This window comes from Mya arenaria, chromosome 10, assembly GCF_026914265.1.
Source record: "Mya arenaria isolate MELC-2E11 chromosome 10, ASM2691426v1".
Classification (NCBI taxonomy): domain Eukaryota; kingdom Metazoa; phylum Mollusca; class Bivalvia; order Myida; family Myidae; genus Mya; species Mya arenaria.
Genome location: NC_069131.1, coordinates 25123743 through 25147291, shown reverse-complemented (window position 1 = coordinate 25147291; position 23549 = coordinate 25123743). Strand labels below are relative to the sequence as shown.

Genomic DNA, 23549 nt, shown 5'->3' with positions numbered 1-23549 from the left:
CCTTGTGTCTCTAGTTAATTGTCGCCTGGGCCCTTGCCTTGTGTCTCTAGTTCATTGTCGTCTGGGCCCTTGCCTTGTGTCTCCAGTTAATTGTCGTTTTGGCCCTTGCCTTGTGTCTCTAGTGCATTGACGTTTGGGCCCTTGCCTTGTGTCTCTAGTTCATTGTCGTTTTGGCCCTTGCCTTGTGTTTCTAGTTAATTGTCGTTTGGGCCCTTTACTTGTGTCTCTAGTTAGTTGTCGTTTGGGCCCTTGACTTGTGTCTATAGTTCATTGTCGTTTGGGTCCTTGCCTTGTGTCTCTAGTTCATTGTCGTTTGGGCCCTTGCCTTGTGTCTCTAGTTAATTGTCGTTTGTGCCATTGCCTTGTGTCTCTAGTTAATTGTCGTCTGGGCCCTTGCCTTGTGTCTATAGTTAATTGTCGTCTGGGCCCTTGCCTTGTGTCTCTAGTTCATTGTCGTCTGGGCCCTTGCCTTGTGTCTATAGTTAATTGTCGTCTGGGCCCTTGCCTTGTGTCTCTAGTTCATTGTCGTCTGGGCCCTTGCCTTGTGTCTCTAGTTCATTGTCGTTTGTGCCCTTGCATTGTGTCTATAGTTAATTGTCTTTTGGGCCCTTGCCTTGTGTCTCTAGTTAATTGCCGTTTGTGCCATTGCCTTGTGTCTATAGTTCATTGTCGTTTGGGCCCTTGCCTTGTGTTTCTAGTTAATTGTCGTTTGTGTCATTGCCTTGTGTCTATAGTTCATTGTCGTTTTTGCCCTTGCCTTGTTTCTATAGTTAATTTTCTTTTGGGCCCTTGCCTTGTATCTCTAGTTAATTGCCGTTTGTGCCATTGCCTTGTGTCTATAGTTCATTGTCGTTTGGGCCCTTGACTTGTGTCTCTAGTTAATTGTCGTCTGGGCCATTGCCTTGTGTCTCTAGTTCATTGTCGTTTGGACCCTTGCCTTGTGTCTTTAGTTAATTGTCGTTTGGGCCCTTGCCTTGTGTCTCTAGTTCATTGATGTTTGGGCTCTTGCCTTGTGTCTCTAGTGCATTGTCGTCTGGGCCCTTGCCTTGTGTCTATAGTTCATTGTCGTTTTGGCCCTTGCCTTGTGTCTCTAGTCAATTGTCGTTTTGGCATTTGCCTTGTGTCTCTAGTCAATTGTCGTTTAGGCCTTTGCCTTGTGTCTCTAGTTCATTGTCGTCTGGGCTCTTGCCTTGTGTCTCTAGTTAATTGTCGTCTGAGCCCTTGCCTTGTGTCTCTAGTTCATTGTCGTTTGGACCCTTGCCTTGTGTCTCTAGTAAATTGTCGTTTGGGCCCTTGCCTTGTGTCTCTAGTTCATTGTCGTCTGGGCCCTTGCCTTGTGTCTCTTGTTAATTGTCGTTTGGGCCCTTGCCTTGTGTCTCTAGTTCATTATCGTCTGGGCCCTTGCCTTGTGTCTCTAGTTAATTGTCGTTTGGGCCCTTGCCTTGTGTCTCTAGTTCATTGTCAATTGTGCCATTGCCTTGTGTCTCTAGTTCATTGTCGTTTGGGCCATTGCCTTGTGTCTCTAGCTCATTGTCGTCTGGGCCCTTGCCTTTTGTCTCTAGTTCACTGTCGTTTCGGCCATTGCCTTGTGTCTCTAGTTCATTGTCGTGTGGGCCCTTGCCTTGTGTCTCTAGTTCATTGTCGTTTGGGCCCTTGCCTTGTGTCTCTAGTTTATTGCCCTTTGCGCCCATGACTTGTGTCTCTAGTTCATTTTCGTCTGGGCCCTTGACTTGTGTCTCTAGTTCATTGTCGTCTGGGCCCTTGCCTTGTGTCTCTAGTTCATTGTCGTTTGGGCCCTTGCCTTGTGTCTATAGTTCATTGTCGTTTGGGCCCTTGCCTTGTGTCTCTAGTTCATTGTCGTTTGGGCCATTGCCTTGTATCTCTAGTAAATTGTCGTTTGGGCCCTTGCCTTGTGTCTCTAGTTAATTGTCGTCTGGGCCCTTGCCTTGTGTCTCTAGTTCATTGTCCTTTGGGCCCTTGACTTGTGTCTCTTGTTCATTGTCGTCTGGGCCCTTGACTTGTGTCTCTAGTTCATTGTCGTCTGGGCCCTTGACTTGTGTCTCCAGTTAATTGTCATTTGGGCCCTTGACTTGTGTCTCTTGTTCATTGTCGTCTGGGCCCTTGACTTGTGTCTCTAGTTCATTGTCGTCTGGGCCCTTGACTTGTGTCTCCAGTTAATTGTCATTTGGGCCCTTGACTTGTGTCTCTTGTTCATTGTCGTCTGGGCCCTTGACTTGTGTCTGTAGTTCATTGTCGTTTGGGCCCTTGCCTTGTGTCTCTAGTTCATTGTCGTTTGGGCCATTGCCTTGTATCTCTAGTAAATTGTATTTTGGTCCCTTGCCTTGTGTCTCTAGTTAATTGTCGCCTGGGCCCTTGCCTTGTGTCTCTAGTTAAAGTCGTCTGGGCCCTTGCCTTGTGTCTCTAGTTAATTGTCGTCTGGGCCCTTGCCTTGTGTCTCTAGTGCATTGTCGTTTGGGCCCTTGCCTTGTGTCTATTGTTCATTGTCATTTTGGCCCTTGCCTTGTGTCTCTAGTCAATTGTCGTTTTGGCATTTGCCTTGTGTCTCTAGTCAATTGTCGTTTAGGCCTTTGCCTTGTGTCTCTAGTTCATTGTCGTCTGGGCTCTTGCCTTGTGTCTCTAGTTAATTGTCGTCTGAGCCCTTGCCTTGTGTCTCTATTTTTTTGTCGTTTGGACCCTTGCCTTGTGTCTCTAGTAAATTGTCGTTTGTGCCCTTGCCTTGTGTCTCTAGTTCATTGATGTCTGGGCCCTTGCCTTGTGTCTATAGTTAATTGTCGTCTGGGCCCTTGCCTTGTGTCTCTAGTTCATTGTCGTTTGGGCCCTTGCCTTGTGTCTCTAGTTCATTGTCGTCTGGGCCCTTGCCTTGTGTCTCTAGTAAATTGTCGTTTGGGCCCTTGCCTTGTGTCTCTAGTTCATTGTCGTTTGGGCCCTTGCCTTGTGTCTCTAGTTCATTGTCGTTTGGGCCCTTGCCTTGTGTCTCTAGTTCATTGTCGTCTAGGCCCTTGCCTTTTGTATCTAGTTCATTGTCGTTTGGGCCCTTGCTTTGTGTCTCTAGTTAATTGTCGTTTGGGCCCTTGACTTGTGTCTCTTGTTCATTGTCGTCTGGGCCCTTGACTTGTGTCTCTAGTTAATTGTCCTTTGGGCCCTTGCCTTTTGTCTCTAGTTCATTGTCGTTTGGGCCCTTGCCTTGTGTCTCTAGTTAATTGTCGTCTGGGCCCTTGACTTGTGTCTCTTGTTCATTGTCGTCTGGGCCCTTGACTTGTGTCTCTAGTTAATTGTCGTCTGGGCCCTTGCCTTGTGTCTCTAGTAAATTGTCGTTTGTGCCCTTGCCTTGTGTCTCTAGTTCATTGTCGTTTGGGCCCTTGCCTTGTGTCTCTAGTAAATTGTCGTCTGGGCCCTTGACTTGTGTCTCCAGTTACTTGTCGTTTGGGCCCTTGACTTGTGTCTCTTGTTCATTGTCGTCTGGGCCCTTGACTTGTGTCTCTAGTTCATTGACGTTTGGGCGCTTGCCTTGTGTTTCTAGTTCATTGTCGTCTGGGCCCTTGACTTGTGTCTCTAGTTAATTGTCGTTTGGGCCCTTGCCTTGTGTCTCTAGTTAATTGTCGTTTGGGCCCTTGACTTGTGTCTCTTGTTCATTGTCCTTTGGGTCCTTGACTTGTGTCTCTAGTTAATTGTCGTTTGGGCCCTTGACTTGTGTCTCTAATTAATTGTCGTTTGGGCCCTTTACTTGTGTCTATTGTTCATTGTCGTTTGGGTCCTTGCCTTTTGTCTCTAGTTAATTGTCTACTGGGCCCTTGCCTTGTGTCTCTAGTTAATTGTCGTTTGTGCCATTGCCTTGTGTCTATAGTTCATTGTCGTTTGTGCCCTTGCCTTGTGTCTATAGTTAATTGTCTTTTGGGCCCTTGCCTTGTGTCTCTAGTTAATTGCCGTTTGTGCCATTGCCTTGTGTCTATAGTTTATTGTCGTTTGGGCCCTTGCCTTGTGTCTCTAGTTAATTGTCGTTTGTGTCATTGCCTTGTGTCTCTAGTTCATTGTCGTTTGGGCCCTTGCCTTGTGTCTCTAGTTAATTGTCGTTTGGGCCCTTGACTTGTGTCTCTAGTTAATTGTCGTTTGGGCCCTTGACTTGTGTCTCTAGTTCATTGTCGTTTGGGCCCTTGCCTTGTGTCTCTAGTTAATTGTCGTTTGGGCCCTTGCCTTGTGTCTCTAGTTCATTGACGTTTGGGCTCTTGCCTTGTGTCTCTAGTTAATTGTCGTCTGGGCCCTTGCCTTGTGTCTCTAGTAAATTGTCGTTTGGGCCCTTGCCTTGTGTCTCTAGTTCATTGTCGTCTGGGCCCTTGCCTTGTGTATCTAGTTCATTGTCGTTTGGGCCCTTGCCTTGTGTCTCTAGTTCATTGTCGTCTGGGCCCTTGCCTTTTGTATCTAGTTAATTGTCGTCTGGGCCCTTGACTTGTGTCTCCAGTTACTTGTCGTTTGGGCCCTTGAATTGTGTCTCTTGTTCATTGTCGTCTGGGCCCTTGACTTGTGTCTCTAGTACATTGACGTTTGGGCGCTTGCCTTTTGTCTCTAGTTCATTGTCGTTTGGGCCCTTGCCTTGTGTCTCTAGTTAATTGTCGTCTGGGCCCTTGCCTTGTGTCTCTAGTTAATTGTCGTCTGGGCCCTTGCCTTGTGTCTCTAGTTCATTGTCGTTTGGGCCCTTGCCTTGTGTCTCTAGTTCATTGTCGTTTTGGCCCTTGCCTTGTGTCTCTAGTCAATTGTCGTTTTGGCATTTGCCTTGTGTCTCTAGTCAATAGTCGTTTAGGCCTTTGCCTTGTGTCTCTAGTTCATTGTCGTCTGGGCTCTTGCCTTGTGTCTCTAGTTAATTGTCGTCTGAGCCCTTGCCTTGTGTCTCTAGTTCATTGTCGTTTGGACCCTTGCCTTGTGTCTCTAGTAAATTGTCGTTTGGGCCCTTGCCTTGTGTCTCTAGTTCATTGTCGTCTGGGCCCTTGACTTGTGTCTCTAGTTAATTGTCGTTTGGGCCCTTGCCTTGTGTCTCTAGTTAATTGTCGTTTGGGCCCTTGACTTGTGTCTATAGTTCATTGTCGTTTGGGTCCTTGCCTTGTGTCTCTAGTTCATTGTCGTTTGGGCCCTTGCCTTGTGTCTCTAGTTAATTGTCGTTTGTGCCATTGCCTTGTGTCTCTAGTTCATTGTCGTTTGTGCCCTTGCCTTGTGTCTATAGTTAATTGTCTTTTGGGCCCTTGCCTTGTGTCTCTAGTTAATTGCCGTTTGTGCCATTGCCTTGTGTCTATAGTTCATTGTCGTTTGGGCCCTTGCCTTGTGTTTCTAGTTAATTGTCGTTTGTGTCATTGCCTTGTGTCTCTAGTTCATTGTCGTTTGTGCCCTTGCCTTGTGTCTATAGTTAATTTTCTTTTGGGCCCTTGCCTTGTATCTCTAGTTAAATGCCGTTTGTGCCATTGCCTTGTGTCTATAGTCCATTGTCGTTTGGGCCTTTGACTTGTGTCTCTAGTTAATTATCGTCTGGGCCATTGACTTGTGTCTCTAGTTCATTGTCGTTTGGACCCTTGCCTTGTGTCTCTAGTTAATTGTCGCTTGGGCCCTTGCCTTGTGTCTCTAGTTCATTGATGTTTGGGCTCTTGCCTTGTGTCTCTAGTTAATTGTCGTCTGGGCCCTTGCCTTGTGTCTATAGTTAATTGTCGTCTGGGCCCTTGCCTTGTGTCTATAGTTAATTGTCGTCTGGGCCCTTGCCTTGTGTCTCTAGTTCATTGTCGTTTGGGCCCTTGCCTTGTGTCTCTAGTTAATTGTCGTTTGGGCCCTTGCCTTGTGTCTCTAGTTCATTGTCGTTTGGGCCCTTGCCTTGTGTATCTAGTTCATTGTCGTTTGGGCCCTTGCCTTGTGTCTCTAGTTCATTGTCGTCTGGGCCCTTGCCTTTTGTATCTAGTTCATTGTCGTTTGGGCCCTTGCTTTGTGTCTCTTGTTAATTGTCGTTTGGGCCCTTGACTTGTGTCTCTTGTTCATTGTCGTCTGGGCCCTTGACTTGTGTCTCTAGTTAATTGTCGTTTGGGCCCTTGCCTTGTGTCTCTAGTTCATTGTCGTTTGGGCCCTTGCCTTGTGTCTCTAGTTAATTGTCGTCTGGGCCCTTGACTTGTGTCTCTTGTTCATTGTCGTCTGGGCCCTTGATTTGTGTCTCTAGTTAATTGTCGTCTGGGCCATTGCCTTGTGTCTCTAGTAAATTGTCGTTTGGGTCCTTGCCTTGTGTCTCTAGTTCATTGTCGTTTGGGCCCTTGCCTTGTGTCTCTAGTTAATTGTCGTTTGGGCCCTTGACTTGTGTCTCTAGTTAATTGTCGTCTGGGCCCTTGCCTTGTGTCTCTAGTTCATTGTCGTCTGGGCCCTTGCCTTGTGTCTCTAGTTCATTGTCGTCTGGGCCCTTGACTTTTGCCCATAAACAGTGTTTATTTTTTAATTACCATCCTATTATTGCAGATTATTCATGTGTCTTGTCGTAGACGATGAAACCGGAGAACGTCCATTTAACATTCATGCATTAATTGTTAGGCGTTTCAAGTATTTCCGGACTTGCCCTTACGTACTTAAAAACAAATTATAAGGCCACACCAAATTAATAACTTGTTCATCGGATTTTCCGCACCTATTTTTTCAGAAAAGCAAACAAATGTTTTTATTTTTTTATCGCTTGCGCCCGCACCTTCTAAAAAAGTAGTTATTATTTTTACGAGCGCTAATTTGTTTAGTAGAATGTAGCCTTATAACCGCGTTTTTCGATCGTAACAATTATCAAAGCACCGGCTCAATCCTGCAGCTGCTCTAATTAGAGTCAATGAACGATACAGACCCGGATACAAGCGTCTAGATGATCGAGACTAAATTGACAAAGCGAAAACATTTCACTTCCTGATTCTTGAAAATTACGTCAACAAATGACAATTCTACCACTATTTAAAGTTTGATTAAATTTTGGACAATGTGTTTGTTTTAATTTGGCTAACGCTAAAAGTAAACGTTTATATACTGGGCAAGAAGTGCTGAATTTTATCGTGAATGACAGTGATTATCCAAATTTTGAATTTGGTTCGGACATATTTGACGGGAATTCGGATGACCGTTACAGTAAAAAGACAATCGTTCATCTATACCTACTACACATGTTCAGGTAAAAACTTCAGGTGTGTATTTTAACTACTTTATTGTTTTGCTGTTAATATAGCAAATATGATGTATTTTTGTATGATTTGTTTTCTTCAAAAATAATTATACATTTAATGATTTATGCATGTTTGTTTTTATTCTGCTACAAATCAGAGTATAGTGTTTATTTAATTCATATGCAATGCATGTACAGTAATAGAAAAATAAAGTTTGGCCAAGAAACGAGCACCACTTTTCTTGTGTTATCATCAAACTGTTTCAGTAATGCATACTACATTATACTACAATGAACATTTATGTATAATATTGCTTATTAAAATTTCAAATTTCTCCGACGCAGCGGATCATGAAATTCCTGTCCCGATGAGGCAACAAGGGCATGCTTGTGGTTGAGGCCTTGGTCGCCGAAGAGTCAATGTTCGTGGACAGTAGGATGACGCTAAAAATTAACCTGACTGACATTCATATGTGCTTCATGCAATCCCATGAGTTTTACTATTCACACAAAAACATCAAACAAGCCGGATTGTGTATATTTTGTAAATATTAGTCAAAAAGGATTTTAAAAAATGGTATCATACTTTGCGATTTGAAAAAGGTATTATTCCCACTTTGTGTTGCGAATAAATGTTTGTAGATTTTTTAGATGTTCATGTGTATATTTAAACTATATATGGAAAACATTCAAGTGTTAAATATTTTTTTGAAATATGTTTTTGCTAAATATGAAAATTGACACAATCAGTATTTGCAGTACAAAAGAATAAAAGTGTCTTTTGTTTAAATGTTTATGTTTTCTATTACTTGTTTAAATTTGAACAAGATATCTAAAAAAAATAAGGAAAATCTGCAAATTTAAAAAAGATAGGCATTAAATTCTGAGAAAGCCTAAAATCAAACTGGCGCTGGCTGGAATTTTCTGTGACATATTTTCAGCTGAAATGGTTTACAATACGGTGTAGGTTTTTTGTAAATTTTATTCCAGAACTTAAATGGCTACCAATGCCAATCATGTAGTCAAAGCAAGAGTGATAGCTGTAGTGTATATTTGACTGCAAATGCCTATACTAATTTTGTGAGTTATTTTTCAAGTCACCTTGTCTAATCATGTCCATGGCATGAGATAGGGCAATGCTTTTTTATAGAGAATTATTTTTAACCAAGTTTTCCTAAGGAAAAGTGGAAAACATAGTTAATAGATTTGGAAATGCCATTGGGCAGTTGGCTGTGACCATTGGCGCTTGTTTCCAGGCTTTAACTTAGCCATGCATAGGGTATCTTAAATAAAAACTTTTTAAAAAAGGTTTAAAAAAACTGGAAAACTGTGGTTTTTAGTTCTCTCATTTATGAAATAGTTTAAAGAAATACATTTGCTTGATCTCAAATAGCATTTGTTTGATCTCAAAACTAATATTTGTATAGAATTATCTTTTAGTGTTATCATTCTTTCACTGGATGTTATCCCTGTACTGTTTACAATATCATTGTTTAGTAAATAAGTGAATAAAATGTGAGCAAAAGTGAGATAAATCACTATATATATGTGTTCGCTCTTCGCTCGCTCCTCTTTTTTGCTAAATGCAAAACAAATATTTTTATTATAATTTCGCTCGCTCGCCCCATTACTTTTTGGAAAAAATCCGATGAACAAGTTATCAATTTGGTGTGGTCTAAATATTAAATATAAACTTTTAAGTTAGTTGCCATTGCGAATAATTAATCAGCTGAGCGTATTGTTCGGGAGGAATCGTTGATGATATCACTTAATGAAATATTTAGATATAAATGAAGATTTATATTTGAATAAAATTGCGACATTACACAATTACATTAAAACAGACATGTATAGAACAAAAGTCAAACATACATATACGTTCTAGGAAATGTATTCTGTAATTTCAATAACTTTGCACGTAACCCTTATTAAAAGAGATATATTTCAAGGCACGATCAGATTTTGTAACTTGACAATTGCATCTTGTGGAAACATATCTCGTAACGTCAGATAATAGGATATACTTATCATGTAAAGTAAACTTTGCTTGAGAAAAATAAGAGACTTGCATAGTAATCGCCAAATGCAGTGATATGTAATTGCTTTCTTTTGCTAGTTTTGTTTCTTAGCTTTGTCGTGGGCGCCGAAAAGAAAACTGTTCATATGAAACATCAAGTCACTAGGCGTTGAAGTCATCACGTAATATAGACATAAAGAAAACATATTTTATTGATCAATGAATCAATGAATCAATGAATGAATCAATCAATGAATCAATCAATCAATTAATACAATAAATAAATAAAAAAATGAATAAATAAATAAATAAATAAATAAATAAATAAATAAATAAATAAGTTAATACGTAAATTAATTAATTAATTAATAAATAACGAATAAAAGCATAAACGAATAAACGAATAAATAAATAAATAAGTATTAAATAAAAAAATAATAAATAATAATAAACAAAATAAATTAGCCAAATTGCACGCTAAAAACATATACATGTATGTATCACAAAAAGCAGATCGACATTTAAACTTTAAAAGTATAATAAACTACTACTATCATATCTGACAGTGGTTTTGTAAGCTTCTATAGGCTTCCTAGATAAGACCAAACAACACTTTAGATAATTTGGCGCTTTAAATCGTCCAACATGTTGGAAGTTCAAATTCGGAAAACGGAACGGTACCTTTTTCATCAGTTCCGTTTTCCGAAATTGAACTTCCAACGCGTTATATGTTCTTCCTCCAAAATTTGTTCCGCATGATTAAATGGGGCATTGTTCCATTTGTTCGAAAAAACGGTCACTGATTTTTATCAAGACAAATGACGGAAACAACCACTTCTTACCACTTCAAATGTTTATGATTTTGAACCAGGAAAGGTTTGTAATAGTAGAATAAGTCAAGTTTATAGTCTTCAACGTTAATGTTTATCTTCCATCACTGACCATTTTTGAATAACCATAAACGGGTTATTTTAATAAATGTTATATTATAATTGCTAAATAATTTCCAACCACCATTTAGTGTTAAATGAAAATTTCGAGTGATTACGAGGTCATTGAATTGGCGTTCTAGTCCCGTGCGCGCTGACGTTTGATTTGGAAGTGAGAGCGGGCTTAACTTTTAAAAAATTGAAACACATCAAATTGTTATTTCACTGTTTATAACAGTGAACTATCCTTTTTATCTTATTTAAACTTTATTTATTTGACAAATAGCACACAAACATACATACTTTATATGTATAGAGATGAAATACATCACAATGGCCCGATTGTTCAGAAAGTCGCTAAATAGTTAACGACGAAAATCGTTGTTAAATTTAGCGATAAACAGATAGCGATCGTTAGGATATTCGCTAATTTGTTTCTGATTGTTCAGATTTTTTTAGCAATAGCGATCGTCAACATTTTCGTTAAACTAACAACAAATTTAAATCACCTTTTACCCCAATATCAAAAATTTAGCGACGGTTAACGACAACAAACAAAATGGCCGCATTAATTGGTGCTCAGAATGTAAACATCAGGAAAAAACGTGTTTATCGGCCAAATTTTGTATATAAAACTCTCACAGACAAGGAACTGCGTGCAAAGTACAGATTTGGTAAGGAAGGGTTGCAATTTTTAAATGACCAGCTTGAAGAAAGGCTCCGTAGACCTACCGGTAAAGGTTGTGCCATGGATCCCGCAGAGCAGGTAAATATTTACCTTTTTTTTCATTTTGGGTAAAAATTTCATTTAATCAGAGGAATTATAATCGGACTTATGGGTATAGACATACCTTTCAATCATTAATACTAACATGGACCTTTAATCAGTTAATAGACCCGTGATATTAATTCTTAATTTTATACTTATGCCAGAATGACAAAGCAAAATTTACCTTCCACTGTTGAAATTGAATATCGGATAGTAGGTTTGTGTCATCTACAGGTAGATACAAGTTATCTACGATAAGATTCAAACAATGATTAATTAATGCATTGAATCAAATCGTAAAGTACCTTATGTGTCTTGCAATTTGAGTGTAATCCACAAATGTATACACGGTTTTCTTGGTGTTTTTATTTCTGTATCCAATTTTATGATAGCATTGATTAATTTTTTTATTGCTAAACCGGTTTCGTAGTGTTTAACAGAGGCCCGTCTTCAAATATTCTCAATACAAATATCGGTGGAAAACAGAATCTCAAGAAATGAACAAAAAGTAAAGCTAAGGAGCTTTATAATTATTTAAATGATAGTACAGTTAGTAATATTGAGAACTGTGTAATAATTCGTAGAAAACATAAATGTATTACTGTATCAATGAAACAAAAACTTACGTGAAAACATACGTATGTTTTCTTACCCTCAGGTTTGCATTGCTCTACGTTATTATGCCACTGGGGCATTTTTCGATGTGGTAGGGGACACCATGGGGCGCGACAAGGCGACAGTTTGTCGCGTGGTAAAACATGTAACAGAAGGTCTTGTAGAGATGAAAGATCGCTTTATACGTTGGCCGACTAGAATGGACACCCGTCGCAACATTATGGCAGGGTTTGCGGATGTAGCTGGGATTCCAAATGTGATTGGTGCGAAATCATCCATATGTATTAAAAAATATAAAAATTATGACTGTAACCAACATCACATTATCACTGATACGTTCATATGTTGCATTAATTTTGGTTCAATTCATTCATTTTTTTAAAGCTGTTGTTAAATTCATCATTAATCTTAAAAACAAATATTTGTAGATGGATTAAAGAATTTCCGATTCGTTTCATAGTGATCAATTTATATTAATTATGCTCATTTGTAATAAAATGTGTTTCGACAACAGGTGCCATTGATGGATCACATGTTGAAATTACGAAGCCAGGCCCAACAGAAGAAAGACCGTTCATTAACAGGAAGGGAAGGGCATCCATAAATGTAATGGCAGTTTGTGATAATAAAGGTACATAATATTGCAATACATTATTCAGGTGAATCATGTTTTCACGTATGTGTTTATCATAAACTATCGTGTGTATTGCATATTAACTGAGTATTCCGCCCGATTTAGAAAAGTAAAAGTCTGAATCTGAATTTTCGCCTATTGGAAAGGATTAATATCATTTAGTGATTTGGTCAGAAGGACACTGACCTCAAAATCATGTTTTGTGTATTAACATCAGTATTTGAAATTCTATTTGAAGATGTAGGATGAGCTGGGTCTTATGTTTATCAAGGTGAAATCCTTTTTTAAAAGATAACAATTAACTTGGTCATTTGACCTTATGATCCCATAATCAATCATCTGTTGATGAAGGTCAGTGAATTAACCTTATTTTCAGGAAGATTTACTTTCATAAATGCAGAATGGCCGGGCTCTGCGCATGACAGTTTTGTTTTTCGAGCGTCTTCGCTACAGGACTTTCTGGAGGAAAATATTCATACACTTGAAGATGGTGTTCTACTTGCTGACAGCGGGTAGGTCCACATTAAAACTTTTGTGCAACACACAATATACACAAACATTTGAAAGATAAAAAAAAAATGAATATAATTATTATTACAACAGTATATCACACTGTTATAATGTATATTTCAAACCTTTGAATTCAATATGTTTATCATATGAGATCAATTAAAACATTATTAATACTCAGAATGAATAGTGTCATCTTTTTAACACAGTTTTATTTTCAGATCTGATGATCTCCCTCTGTTTCTTATCTGCTATGGTCCAATCTGAAACAACAAATTATAACATTATTAACAGCCACAAGATTAAAGTATTTCTCTCTCTTGTCTTTTTTAAGATATGCTTGTTCGCGTTACATGTTGACGCCGTACAGAGTCTCTGATACACCGGAGAAAACCAGATTCAACAGAGCCCACTGCCGTTCGAGGGTTGTTATAGAAAGAACATTTGGTAGATGGAAGAGAAGATTCTCCGTCATGTGCAAGAAGGTCTGTTTGATAGATTAATTTAGGTTATGTAATAATGCTATATATCTTTAAAAAAAGGATATAAAAAAGGATATATATATAAGCTCGAAGCTTTGCCTATATATGTTAAGTTATTCAATTTGTTTTATATACTACACTCTAGGTAAGGAAGACACCCGCTCAAGCATGTAGAGAGATTGTCGCTTGCGCAGTATTGCATAACATTGCCATGTTGTTTGGTGAACCTGACGTTGGTGACGGCGATGTGGATGAACTTCCACTTATACCCTACGTTGGTGGTGAAAATGGATTTGCCATCCGTGACCATATTGCGCAGGCCTATTTTGGATAGGAACATTTCCTATTGGAAGGAAGCATGCAGCTGGTGCTATGTTGTTGTTTTGATGTAACAAAGTAAAGTTTATGTTACGTGTTCTATGCATTTCTGTTAACTGTTCCACTTACCCTATTCGTCACAAACTAATGGAATTATGTCCATGTCATCTTTCCCCTTCAACTCTGTCTGCAAAGCTTTAAACAGCTTCCTTTTCTCCCTAGACGTTGCGATCTTTTCCCTCAAAAGCTCCATCTCCAGCTCAACTTTTTTGTTTTGTCCTTGGAACCATTCCAGTTGAGCTGTCTGCACCTTTTCCTGGAGAGATGTTCTGCAAGGATAACATGTTAATTAAAAAAAAACATTAATTAAAATTTAAAATTATTGTATCTAATAACTGAATAAAACAACATTTGCAGCGTTGCCCATCTATTGCTTATTCAGCTTGTATTTGAAACCAAGGTTATTGAAGGTAGTATCATCTTCATATCTAGACGAAAACATTCAATGCGATAAATACAATGTTATTATGTCTATTCACGTCTTGTTGCATAAATATACAGCTACATATTTCATTCCAGAGTTCAAATAAGTTAGTATTCCATTTTAAAGTTAACAATTCCTTATATGTATAAAATTGCTTACTTCATTTTTTTCACTTGCTGATTACTCGAGGATTGCGTTCTATTTGGGAATTCCTTGCCGGTGGACTGGCTTCCTCTGTGTAATTCTATCGTCTGATATGAGAAAGCAAATTAAGATATAGAATTAATACACATAGCATAGAATTATTCTTTTGTTTTACAAGTCATGATTTTGGCTTCGTATGTGTGTACCTTACTTTCAATGTAATAAAATATATATCTTGCAGCTGAGTTTGACAGTAAGTTATAACCCTAAATAACACCCATTTAATTATGTATTTTATTTCAGAATTTGTTTCCTCCTTCAGCCTCTAAATCCATTAACATTTTTAATACAGCCTAGAAAATAATTTTAACTTCTTACGTCCAAATCGAACACTGCACGTCTCTCTGCTTCTGACTGTAAATGTATAAGGCATACATTGAAGTGTACTATTTAAGAATAGGGTGTGATTACATGTTCACTCTTTAATGATCAATTGTTGATATATAATTCAATTTTAATTGTTAAAAATTAAGGTATTTAATTCATAAATGTATACATTATATCAACATGATCATTTACAATTGAATAAAATAAACATACATCTGATTCTGGTATGACTTGAATAACCACATCACCATTTGGCAGCTCATCGACCTTTAATTCTGAAAATATATGTTATGTTTATTTTTTAAAGTTACATCGATGATAGATGAAACAAAGTTAAATTGAAAGGATAAAATAAAATCTATTGCATCTAATGTGCTGTATCGAAGCAGTTCAATACTAATAACCGTCTCAAAATTTGGATTTTATTTATACAATGGGTTATGGTGACCCCATGTCAGGGCCTCAAATATCAAGGGAAGGCACTATCATGAAATATAGAATTGCTTGATTATAATTTTAAATAAATAAATTAATAGATCTAAACAAAATGATATAAATGCTTGCAAAAGATACATTTAACATGTATCACATTTATTTGTTTACAACTGTTTGTGATTTAATGATTATTTCATCGTGTTAAAAGTTTGTGACATTCGAATTTTAATAACATAAACCGGTTAAACCATTCTACAATCAAGTGGCACATGAATCATGACAGAAGTTGGCAAGCGCTGGAAGAAAAAATCGCTTTACTGGATAATATTTGAAGCTGCGACACGTAGCATGTATTTGCAAAGGTATGAACTTATGTCATGGACAATTGACTATGGTAAATTATCATGACATCTTTTCATTATTCAAGGATTTGTCATATTCACACTCCACATGGAAACAAAATGGAGGTAGGAATTCCATTTTCTATTTTTAGAACATGTCGAGTTCATTTGTGTATCTTTTTAGCAGACGGAAATATTATAATCAGCATTTGATAGTGTAGAAATATATCTGTAAATAAACATGATACTTAATGAATTAAGTAGTACTTGATGATTAAATCTATAAATAAACAATGAATTAAGAAGTCTTATACCCTTCTCTGCTGCAATTGTGGTTTCTAGCCCACCAGGAATCCCACTGAAGCCTGGGTCTGCCTTATTGATGTTAATAAGGCGGAGCACCTCCTCGGGCGGTTTTTCAGATGGTGGTCCACCCCCTGTTCCCTTCAAATGCTTTCTTTGTTGCATTTCTGTTGACTTTGCAACCCGGTTCAAGTTGTGAAATTTGTTTCTCACATCTTTTCCTGTTCTTATCCCAACTCCAGCAAGTGAAACAGCACTTCCAATACAATCCCACATCTTTTGTTTCGCATCTTGTGATATCTTTGCGTTATTTAATTTGTCCTTTACTTTTTCATATTCAGTTATGAGAATTTCCCTCTCATATGCACTAAAGTTGCAACCTCTTTTCTTATTTTTTTCTGACAATGACAAAGTGTTGTCTGCTTGGGCAGCCATTATGTTTTTTTTCAATGCATTGTGGGTAATACTTGATGCATTTAAATGCATTGTGGGAAAAAGCAAATGCATTATGGGTCAACCCCATTATACATTTGTCGCTTAAAATTTAGCGATATCGCTACATTTCCTAGCGATATCGTTAAATAGTTTAACGATTATTAGTTAGCGATAGCGATAACAATAGTCTGAACAATCAGAATTTTAGCAATTTGTTAGCAAGCGATACGTTAAAAATGTAGCGATTGTTAATTTGACGAATCGCTAACTTCTAGCGACTTTCTGAACAATCGGGCCATTGTGTTCTAGGATTAGAAAACAAGATATAACTTATATTAATTATGTTCCTTTACTCAGATAAAGTGCATAAGAAAAAACATATGAGACATGGCATATGCTACGTTGACAATTAGTATAATTTATAGATTTTTTTTTTCTTAATATTATCTAAAAATGATAAAAAATGGCAATGTTGGTCGCACAACGATGAGATGTTAGGTGTGTTCAGCCCGTTTCGCCAGGGAGAGTTGGTCGTCATTTGTTGCTTGTTGCTGCCCATTGCTAACCGAACCGCAATTATATACAATCCACAAGTGAATATATTACTTTGTTTTGCTCAAATGGAAGAGGATCACTTCCGTAGAGAAGATTTCGATAAATAGGAACACATGGCGTGTTGCTCAAGAAGCGGCGACGAATGTCTTCAAGCAGTGGACAGTATAGTAATAAGTGCTCGGCAGTTTCGACGTATCCGCAATACACAAATGTTAATCGACTACTCATCTTTGATGGAGGTCATAGTTTAGTAAGCTACAGCCAGGGTTTAGTCTGTTGTGTAGTAATTGTCCAGCGAGTGATCCAAAGCGGAATATTGGTTTATCTTTGGAGATGTTTGAATTAAGAAATTGGTTAAAGATACCAAAAACGGGAGATTTCTGATGTCGTATGATAATTTATTACATTACGTATAATTGCTGGAAGGAAAGAGTTTTCGTAAAATTATGTTCTTGCTATTATACACTTTTATTTCACTGATAAATGTATACGAGCATTTTACAAATCCGAGTCCATAACGTCTTAACATAAATATAAATATTTCCGACGACTTCAACACAACATAATAAAAAGATACACTCAAAACATTTGGAAATGCAAAAACATGTAATAAAATGTGCATATTCGAACACAAATTTAAAAACAAAATCCGTACAGATCATTACGTTTGCTACTGATATTATGACTGGGAAAATCAAAGAAACATTACTAGAAAATTTGTTTTCTACTCAGCTTATCAAACTTTTTTATGGTTTATCTTTATAATTGAGTATTAAAAAGCAATTTATCTACAGGTAAAGTGTGTTAACTTTACGGTAATTTCGAGCCTATCTACTAGGGTCGTTTCTTTGCTTAGCAAGTCAATATTAAACCTCGTATGAAAATTTGAGATCTTCAGGTTTTTTCAGCATAAAATATTCACTGCAAGTCCAAGTATTTACAAGGTTTTTTCATGAGTGATAAATTAAAAGTAGCAAGTGTTCTGCTTCCTCGCATATGAAATATAATGCTGCATCTTTCTAACATAAATACAACGAAATGAAAGGAAATCATACATATTGCGATACGACCTAATAGTATGCCACTTCGAGCGTATTAAACCGAACACTTTGCTCAAAAACGTACACGATGTTTCCACAGCATACAATTGTTGTGACTTTGCAATGGGCATGATTTAAAAACATTTCTGAGTGCTAACAATGCGCATATATTAATTAAATATACATGTTTTTTTTATAAATTCAACTTGCTATCATAAAATGTATTTTATCTTGTAATTGACAATAACATGACTTAAACAAAAGCTGACGTCTGTATAATAATTAAAATAGCAAGACAGAGGACGTTCGTCTGAAACGTACATTCGTCTATTCACTTGGATTAATGCTTGATTTTAGCAATGCTGTCGACATAAGAACATAAATGTTTATCGTGTTGATCGTATGGTGAAGTTCTTATTCTGAGTTTACGTACTGTATATCCATCTTCGGCCGATGTCCGGTTAGCGCAGTGGTTAACATATTTGCGTATCACCATGGCGACCCGGGTTTGCTTCCAGGGCTGGGCGCATGTGAGTTTGGTAAGTGGTCACCAAGCAAGACAAGAAGGTTTTCTCCGGGTACTCTCTTACACTTAAAACCACACTCTCGCCCGAAATTGCGCCAACGAGAGTGACTCAGTATAAGTGTTCATAACTTTCTTCACAATCGTTGTAAAATATAATGTTTTAGCTATCACACAATAGACGCTGATAAAACCTCTTCATTCCATAGATAAATGTTATAAATCACGTCTGGAAAGGGGGTAATGCGGCATCTGTGGTGAAGGCAATCAGACTCATTGTCCGCAAGGAAAATATAGTAAAGAGTATTTACCAATAGTGTTTCCAAGTATAAACGTATACTTTCATTGGTTTTGAGTACGGTCGGCGTCGCAAAACGTAACTCATATATCGTGAGTTTTGTTTTTTCCCTGTGTTTTCATATCCATGGTCAATAAGAAGCAAGATATTGATATCCGTGGTTACGGTACGAACAATCGTTAGCGCGGAGAAAGCTTAGACAAATCTTATAATATTATGGCCGAATAACTTTTTCTCGGTGTTACGTTAAAAATGGATTTTTTATCTATGTCTTTCATAGAAAACAATTATAAGCGCATTGTATTACGTAATGTCAATGTCTTCATATAAAATTATGTTGCACATCACGTTTCAGGCGTATTGTAGAAACAATAGAGATGTGCTTTAGAGATAAATCCAATGCAAAGGTTATTTTATTATGTTTCGAATATACGCAAAAGGTAATTCAAAGTAAAAAAAAATAACACTCCTTGAATTGAATGAAATTCGTTATAAACTCACGACAAGTTGGAATAAAAGGTTTGTGAACACAAACGGTATATAATCTTAAATGTACCAGTGAATGTAGGCAGATATTAAAGGGGCTATACACCGTATGATGAAATAGCGAAAACAAATTGTTCGAAAACTGACATAAACTTGGTATCGATGTGCACAATGCATTGCAACTAACTAACTGAAGTACCAAATAGTTTACAATTAAAAAAAAATTCCCAGTTTTTTTTTGTATTTTTCCATTAAAATAATTACTATAAATGTATAGCTAGTAGAATTCATTCTTATTCGTGATTGGCTAGTAGATGTTATCACGTGATGTAACTAAGTTAGGTATATAGCTTAAATATTCCAACTGTTTGGGGTAAACCTTCGTAGTGCAGTGGATACAACACTAGACTGCAATTTAGGCGACACCGGTTCGAACCCGGTCTCCGATTCGTTTTTCTTTACATTTTTTTTTACAATTATGATATCGAAGAGTAAAACATTTTATTAAATAATTGTCCTGAGATTCGTTACATAAAAACTTTGTTCGGTGCCAATCTGGTGTATAGTCCCATTAATTAAAAGACAGTTATTATTAGTAATGAAAATACTATAAATCTGAATACTAGAACAATGCAGTGCCTTCGTATCAACGTACAGCAATATCGTTAGCCTCATTATCACCAACCACAATGACCGCAATATCTATGATGCCTCGTCTGATAAACAGGAAATGTGTTTATAACAAACGTTCACACACCTATCAAAAGGTATCGTATATTCAAAAATAAAGGCACAAGCACACACTCATTTACTTTTTTTGTCGAGTTGTATTACACAATGTCAAAGTTCGTTCAGTTCACTTGTTTGATTTACCAATAACATCATAAATTGTTAAAGATAAGAAGATAAGACATTGCCATCTTTGAACTTCAATTTAATTCCATTAATAGGGCACATTTCCTAATGTATTCGACAGTTTTGAAATTTTCTTAATTTCACTATCGAGCAAGTGTTAGATAAGAGTGCGTCTTTTATAGACGCGCTGTTCTGAATGTTGAATTAAACTAAGATTAACCGAGGTTTATAGGTTGTACGTACTAGTAGTTAGGTCAATGAAATAAGGGTGACACTATCGGTGTCTTCCATAACGATGAAATGTTTGGGAAAGGCAAATTATCCTTATCACGATGTACGTTTATGGTATATGACCATAAAAAACATATTTCATTAAAGAAATATATAGAAGTTTTATTTTTATAAGCCCCACAATTATAAATACCGTTTAACTTTGGCATTATGATCAAAACATTTTTCCTACACTAGTAATAAAGTTTCAAATTCGTTCTAGTACAACATTGTTCCTAGGATAACTAGATGAAACGACTCCTAGGTTTTACTGATACAACGACAGACCCAGAAGTCAAATATCGATTGAGCTTGTTTACAACACATAATGATCAAAGCCCTGCAGTTACTCAACGGGAGACATACACAGCATTACAAGGAAACAGGTGATCAATAAATGTTGACGTTATCGACTTGGAAAGGGCAGTTATGAATTGATTGGAGTTAAACCGGGCTACAAGATCTCAACGGTCAAATAAGTTATCCAGTACACATAACATAAGTTGCAACATTTGAAAGGCCTAAATGAAAATACCATACAGTACACTTTAAGGTTACTCGCTACTCAGAAATTTGACTGTGTAAGATATGTTGAAAAAAATTTGTTCATTAAAAACAGTTTTAAAGTATGATTTTATAGAAATTATTAAAACAAAGCTTGTGTTTAAGATTGTCGTGCTTTTTGGGGTAATAATAACAAAACAGTCTAATATTAATTTCAATAAGAATCTATGGAATTCAATGAAAAGATTTATGATCAGTAAATTATTTCACCAAGAATAATGAATCCAAAATCATACTAGGAAGGTTCTATTTCTGTATATTTTGCTTTCAAACATACTGAAAACGGAAACTTATTTTCATCGAATATCGTTTGTTTCCACCATGTTTCTATAACTTTAACATCTGCATTATTGTTTGACTGTTATCTTGAATTTTGAATCAAATATTAGGTCAGTGTTTGATATAGTGATGGTTTGTTCAGGCGGGAAGATAATTTTGGATATGAAGGAGTTGTCTTTCATGATTTTGAACACTAGAAAAAAAATGAAATATGAGACATTTAATGATTTGACATTAATATTTATACTAACATGCATTTATACACATGACTGTTATATTTAGAACAGATTAAGAAAACTCTTAACTGATTATGAGTGAGCGAAGCGATTTTAGCGAGATTACTGTTACCTTAACTAAAATATATTTATTTAATACGTATATATTTAATTACTAAGAATGTATGCTACATTTTGATTGACCTACACATTCGGCGAACCCTTCCGATCATGCTGCATTCATGTATAAAGCGTTTTATGTTTGAATATTGGCGCCTGTTTAGTTATGTTCCCTTGCAAATATAGTTAACAATACCAACTTTTTTTTTCAAACCAGAAAGTTAAATTGTCTTATTTATAAAACAGTTAAGAAGTGGTTCCTTCCACATCCTTGCGTCGGATGTCATAAGTCTGTAGTGAGTTTCATTTAATACAATGTTCATGCAATATTTGCTTTACACAAAAGTTTTAAAAAGACTCAGGAATATTTTTTTTTGGTTTAGTATCATTACTGTTATAATAAACTAAAATACGAAATATGCGCCTGATATTTAAGAACGCGGACTACACGTTAACGCTTCAAAGTTGTGTTTGCCTAGAAATACTGACAACATTTATCGATTCTCTTTCAAATTGAGGAATACTATCTATTATATAGATTTTAAATACCTTTTAGGTCATAAACAAGAATAAACGTTGTAAATACACACATCCCCCCGGTGAACAAATATTACAATATCATCTTGAGAAAAGAAAAAAGAAAAAGCTGAACTTCACCTTTCCTTATATTACAAACGAGCGTTTTTGGCCTTGAAAGAGCATTTTTAATTTCAGGTCTGAATTTAGTTTATATAAAGAACAAAAACACACAAAACATAACCTTTTTCTGCAATAATTTTTCGGGTATTAAGTTAACATATTGGTAATCTGCAAGCAATACCCTTTCAATATTTAATGGGTCCTCAGGCATCAACATTAATACCAATGGTCAGATAAAATGACATCGGATACCTTAATGGAGTTGTAAATGGAACATGAAGACAGGGTCGATAGGGAGCGCTCCGTAATCAAGAGGTCAGACATAAACGTTCTGCCTTATCTGTCCTACATCAGTCTGGATTTTAATTTAGACAAGGTAAGATGTGTAATTTTTGGCATTCCTTTTCCATTACAACGCAAATTTGCTTAGACCCTGTGTATTTCGTCAATCGTATGTTTAGTGTTTTATATTACTATATGCATCAATATTTTATCCAGATGCCAGTGAGGGATATCATTCTCATCACATTGCTGACTATAATTCAATCAGGTATCATGACTTACGTGTTATGCTAGACTGAACGCGTACAATGGTTATATAAAGAAACCTATATAAAATAAAGCACTACGAAAGTTAAAGTCAATTTCGTGTTTCTTTCCGGGTATGAATATATCCTCTCATTTGTATTAAATTTCATGAATTCTGTGTTACGGTTTATTACCATCATATACTGTTCATAAGTTTGTTTTTTCAAGGGTTTGCATTGGTGTGTCTCCAATGTAGCGGTATATCTCAACCCCGACATTGTAGACTCGTTTCAACATGTGATCCAGGCGAGGTAAATTATCTTTTTTTTGAAAAAATATGAAGGAAATAACTTGAATCTTTAACTTCGTTTAAAAATACTTCAAAACGTATCTGACCCAATATCGGTTAAACATTTTTTCATTAAATTTATTGACAACCGAAGGCAGATACTTCACTTGCTATTCCTGATTATGTCCATGAGTCCAAATCCCAATATCACAATCTGTACACTCACAAAGGATACATTGTGTTTGATTGTATTCAAGTAGGCTGAAGATTCAACCTAACAGCAATTGCAAAATCGACCAACGCAATATAGTATTGATGATAATTATGGATATTTGTATTAACATTTAGTTTATATGTTTTAGGTTTGCGCTGTTGAAAAATTAACCACCCTAGAGGGACAAAATCTATACAATGTAGGATGTGTGTCCGAACAGGTACCTTAACATGATTCCGAGATATATCATTTTTATCAGATCCTTATTTGTATATATTTAAATCAATATGTCCAAGTTATTTATGTTTAATAATTCACTAAAATTAATTGTGAACTTCTTGGCGTGTTATATTTATAAATACAATCACAATTTAATATAAGTGTACTAGTTCTTCTGGTGCATGTGTTTTTGAACGTTCTGTGTCTCTCGTTCAGTGTACCTTTGGTTCCAGCATTGTGCCTCTTAATAGAGGTTTTACTTGTGTATATGATCCTACTTCTGTAGCTTTCATCGTATTATTTAAGTATACAGCATGTCTTAAAATGTAATGTTAGCAGTCAGCTCCATCAGCACATCAACATATCTAAAAAATAAACAATTTGTAAGTACGACCAAAGTACGTTTTGAATAAGAATATACTAAAGGATCATACCATTTCAATGAAACAATCGAATAAACGCATGATTAAAATGTAGA

The 23549-nt window shown here is 36.5% G+C and overlaps 2 protein-coding genes and 1 long non-coding RNA gene across 3 annotated transcripts; 1 reads left to right on the top strand and 2 right to left on the bottom strand.

Annotated features, from left to right (window-relative positions):
- The first annotated feature begins 10679 nt into the window (after positions 1-10679).
- Positions 10680-12387, top strand: LOC128204509 (putative nuclease HARBI1). The gene is made up of 4 exons (XM_052905923.1): positions 10680-10886; positions 11548-11767; positions 12019-12135; positions 12377-12387. The coding sequence occupies exons 1-4, from the start codon at positions 10680-10682 to the stop codon at positions 12385-12387; spliced, it is 555 nt and encodes a 184-aa protein (XP_052761883.1).
- A 310-nt stretch (positions 12388-12697) lies between these two features.
- On the bottom strand, positions 12698-14180 carry LOC128205356 (uncharacterized). Its single transcript, XR_008256222.1, has 3 exons — positions 14092-14180; positions 13578-13777; positions 12698-12911 (listed from the first exon to the last, which is right to left on the bottom strand). It is a non-coding gene; the product is annotated as an uncharacterized LOC128205356 (long non-coding RNA).
- A 262-nt stretch (positions 14181-14442) lies between these two features.
- On the bottom strand, positions 14443-16148 carry LOC128204508 (uncharacterized). The gene is made up of 3 exons (XM_052905921.1): positions 15554-16148; positions 14677-14738; positions 14443-14490 (listed from the first exon to the last, which is right to left on the bottom strand). The coding sequence occupies exons 1-3, from the start codon at positions 16047-16049 to the stop codon at positions 14443-14445; spliced, it is 606 nt and encodes a 201-aa protein (XP_052761881.1). The 5' UTR covers positions 16050-16148.
- Between the last annotated feature and the right edge of the window lie 7401 nt (positions 16149-23549).

Coding starts and splice junctions, on each gene's coding strand:
- LOC128204509 (XM_052905923.1), top strand. CDS start 10,680: ATGGCCGCATTAATTGGTGCTCAGAATGTAAACATCAGGAAAAAACGT. Junction 10,887..11,547: donor CCATGGATCCCGCAGAGCAG/GTAAATATTTAC, acceptor TCTTACCCTCAG/GTTTGCATTGCTCTACGTTA. Junction 11,768..12,018: donor TGGGATTCCAAATGTGATTG/GTGCGAAATCAT, acceptor TTTCGACAACAG/GTGCCATTGATGGATCACAT.
- LOC128204508 (XM_052905921.1), bottom strand. CDS start 16,049: ATGCATTTGCTTTTTCCCACAATGCATTTAAATGCATCAAGTATTACC. Junction 14,739..15,553: donor CACAATTGCAGCAGAGAAGG/GTATAAGACTTC, acceptor ATATATTTTCAG/AATTAAAGGTCGATGAGCTG. Junction 14,491..14,676: donor AAGTCATACCAGAATCAGAT/GTATGTTTATTT, acceptor ATACATTTACAG/TCAGAAGCAGAGAGACGTGC.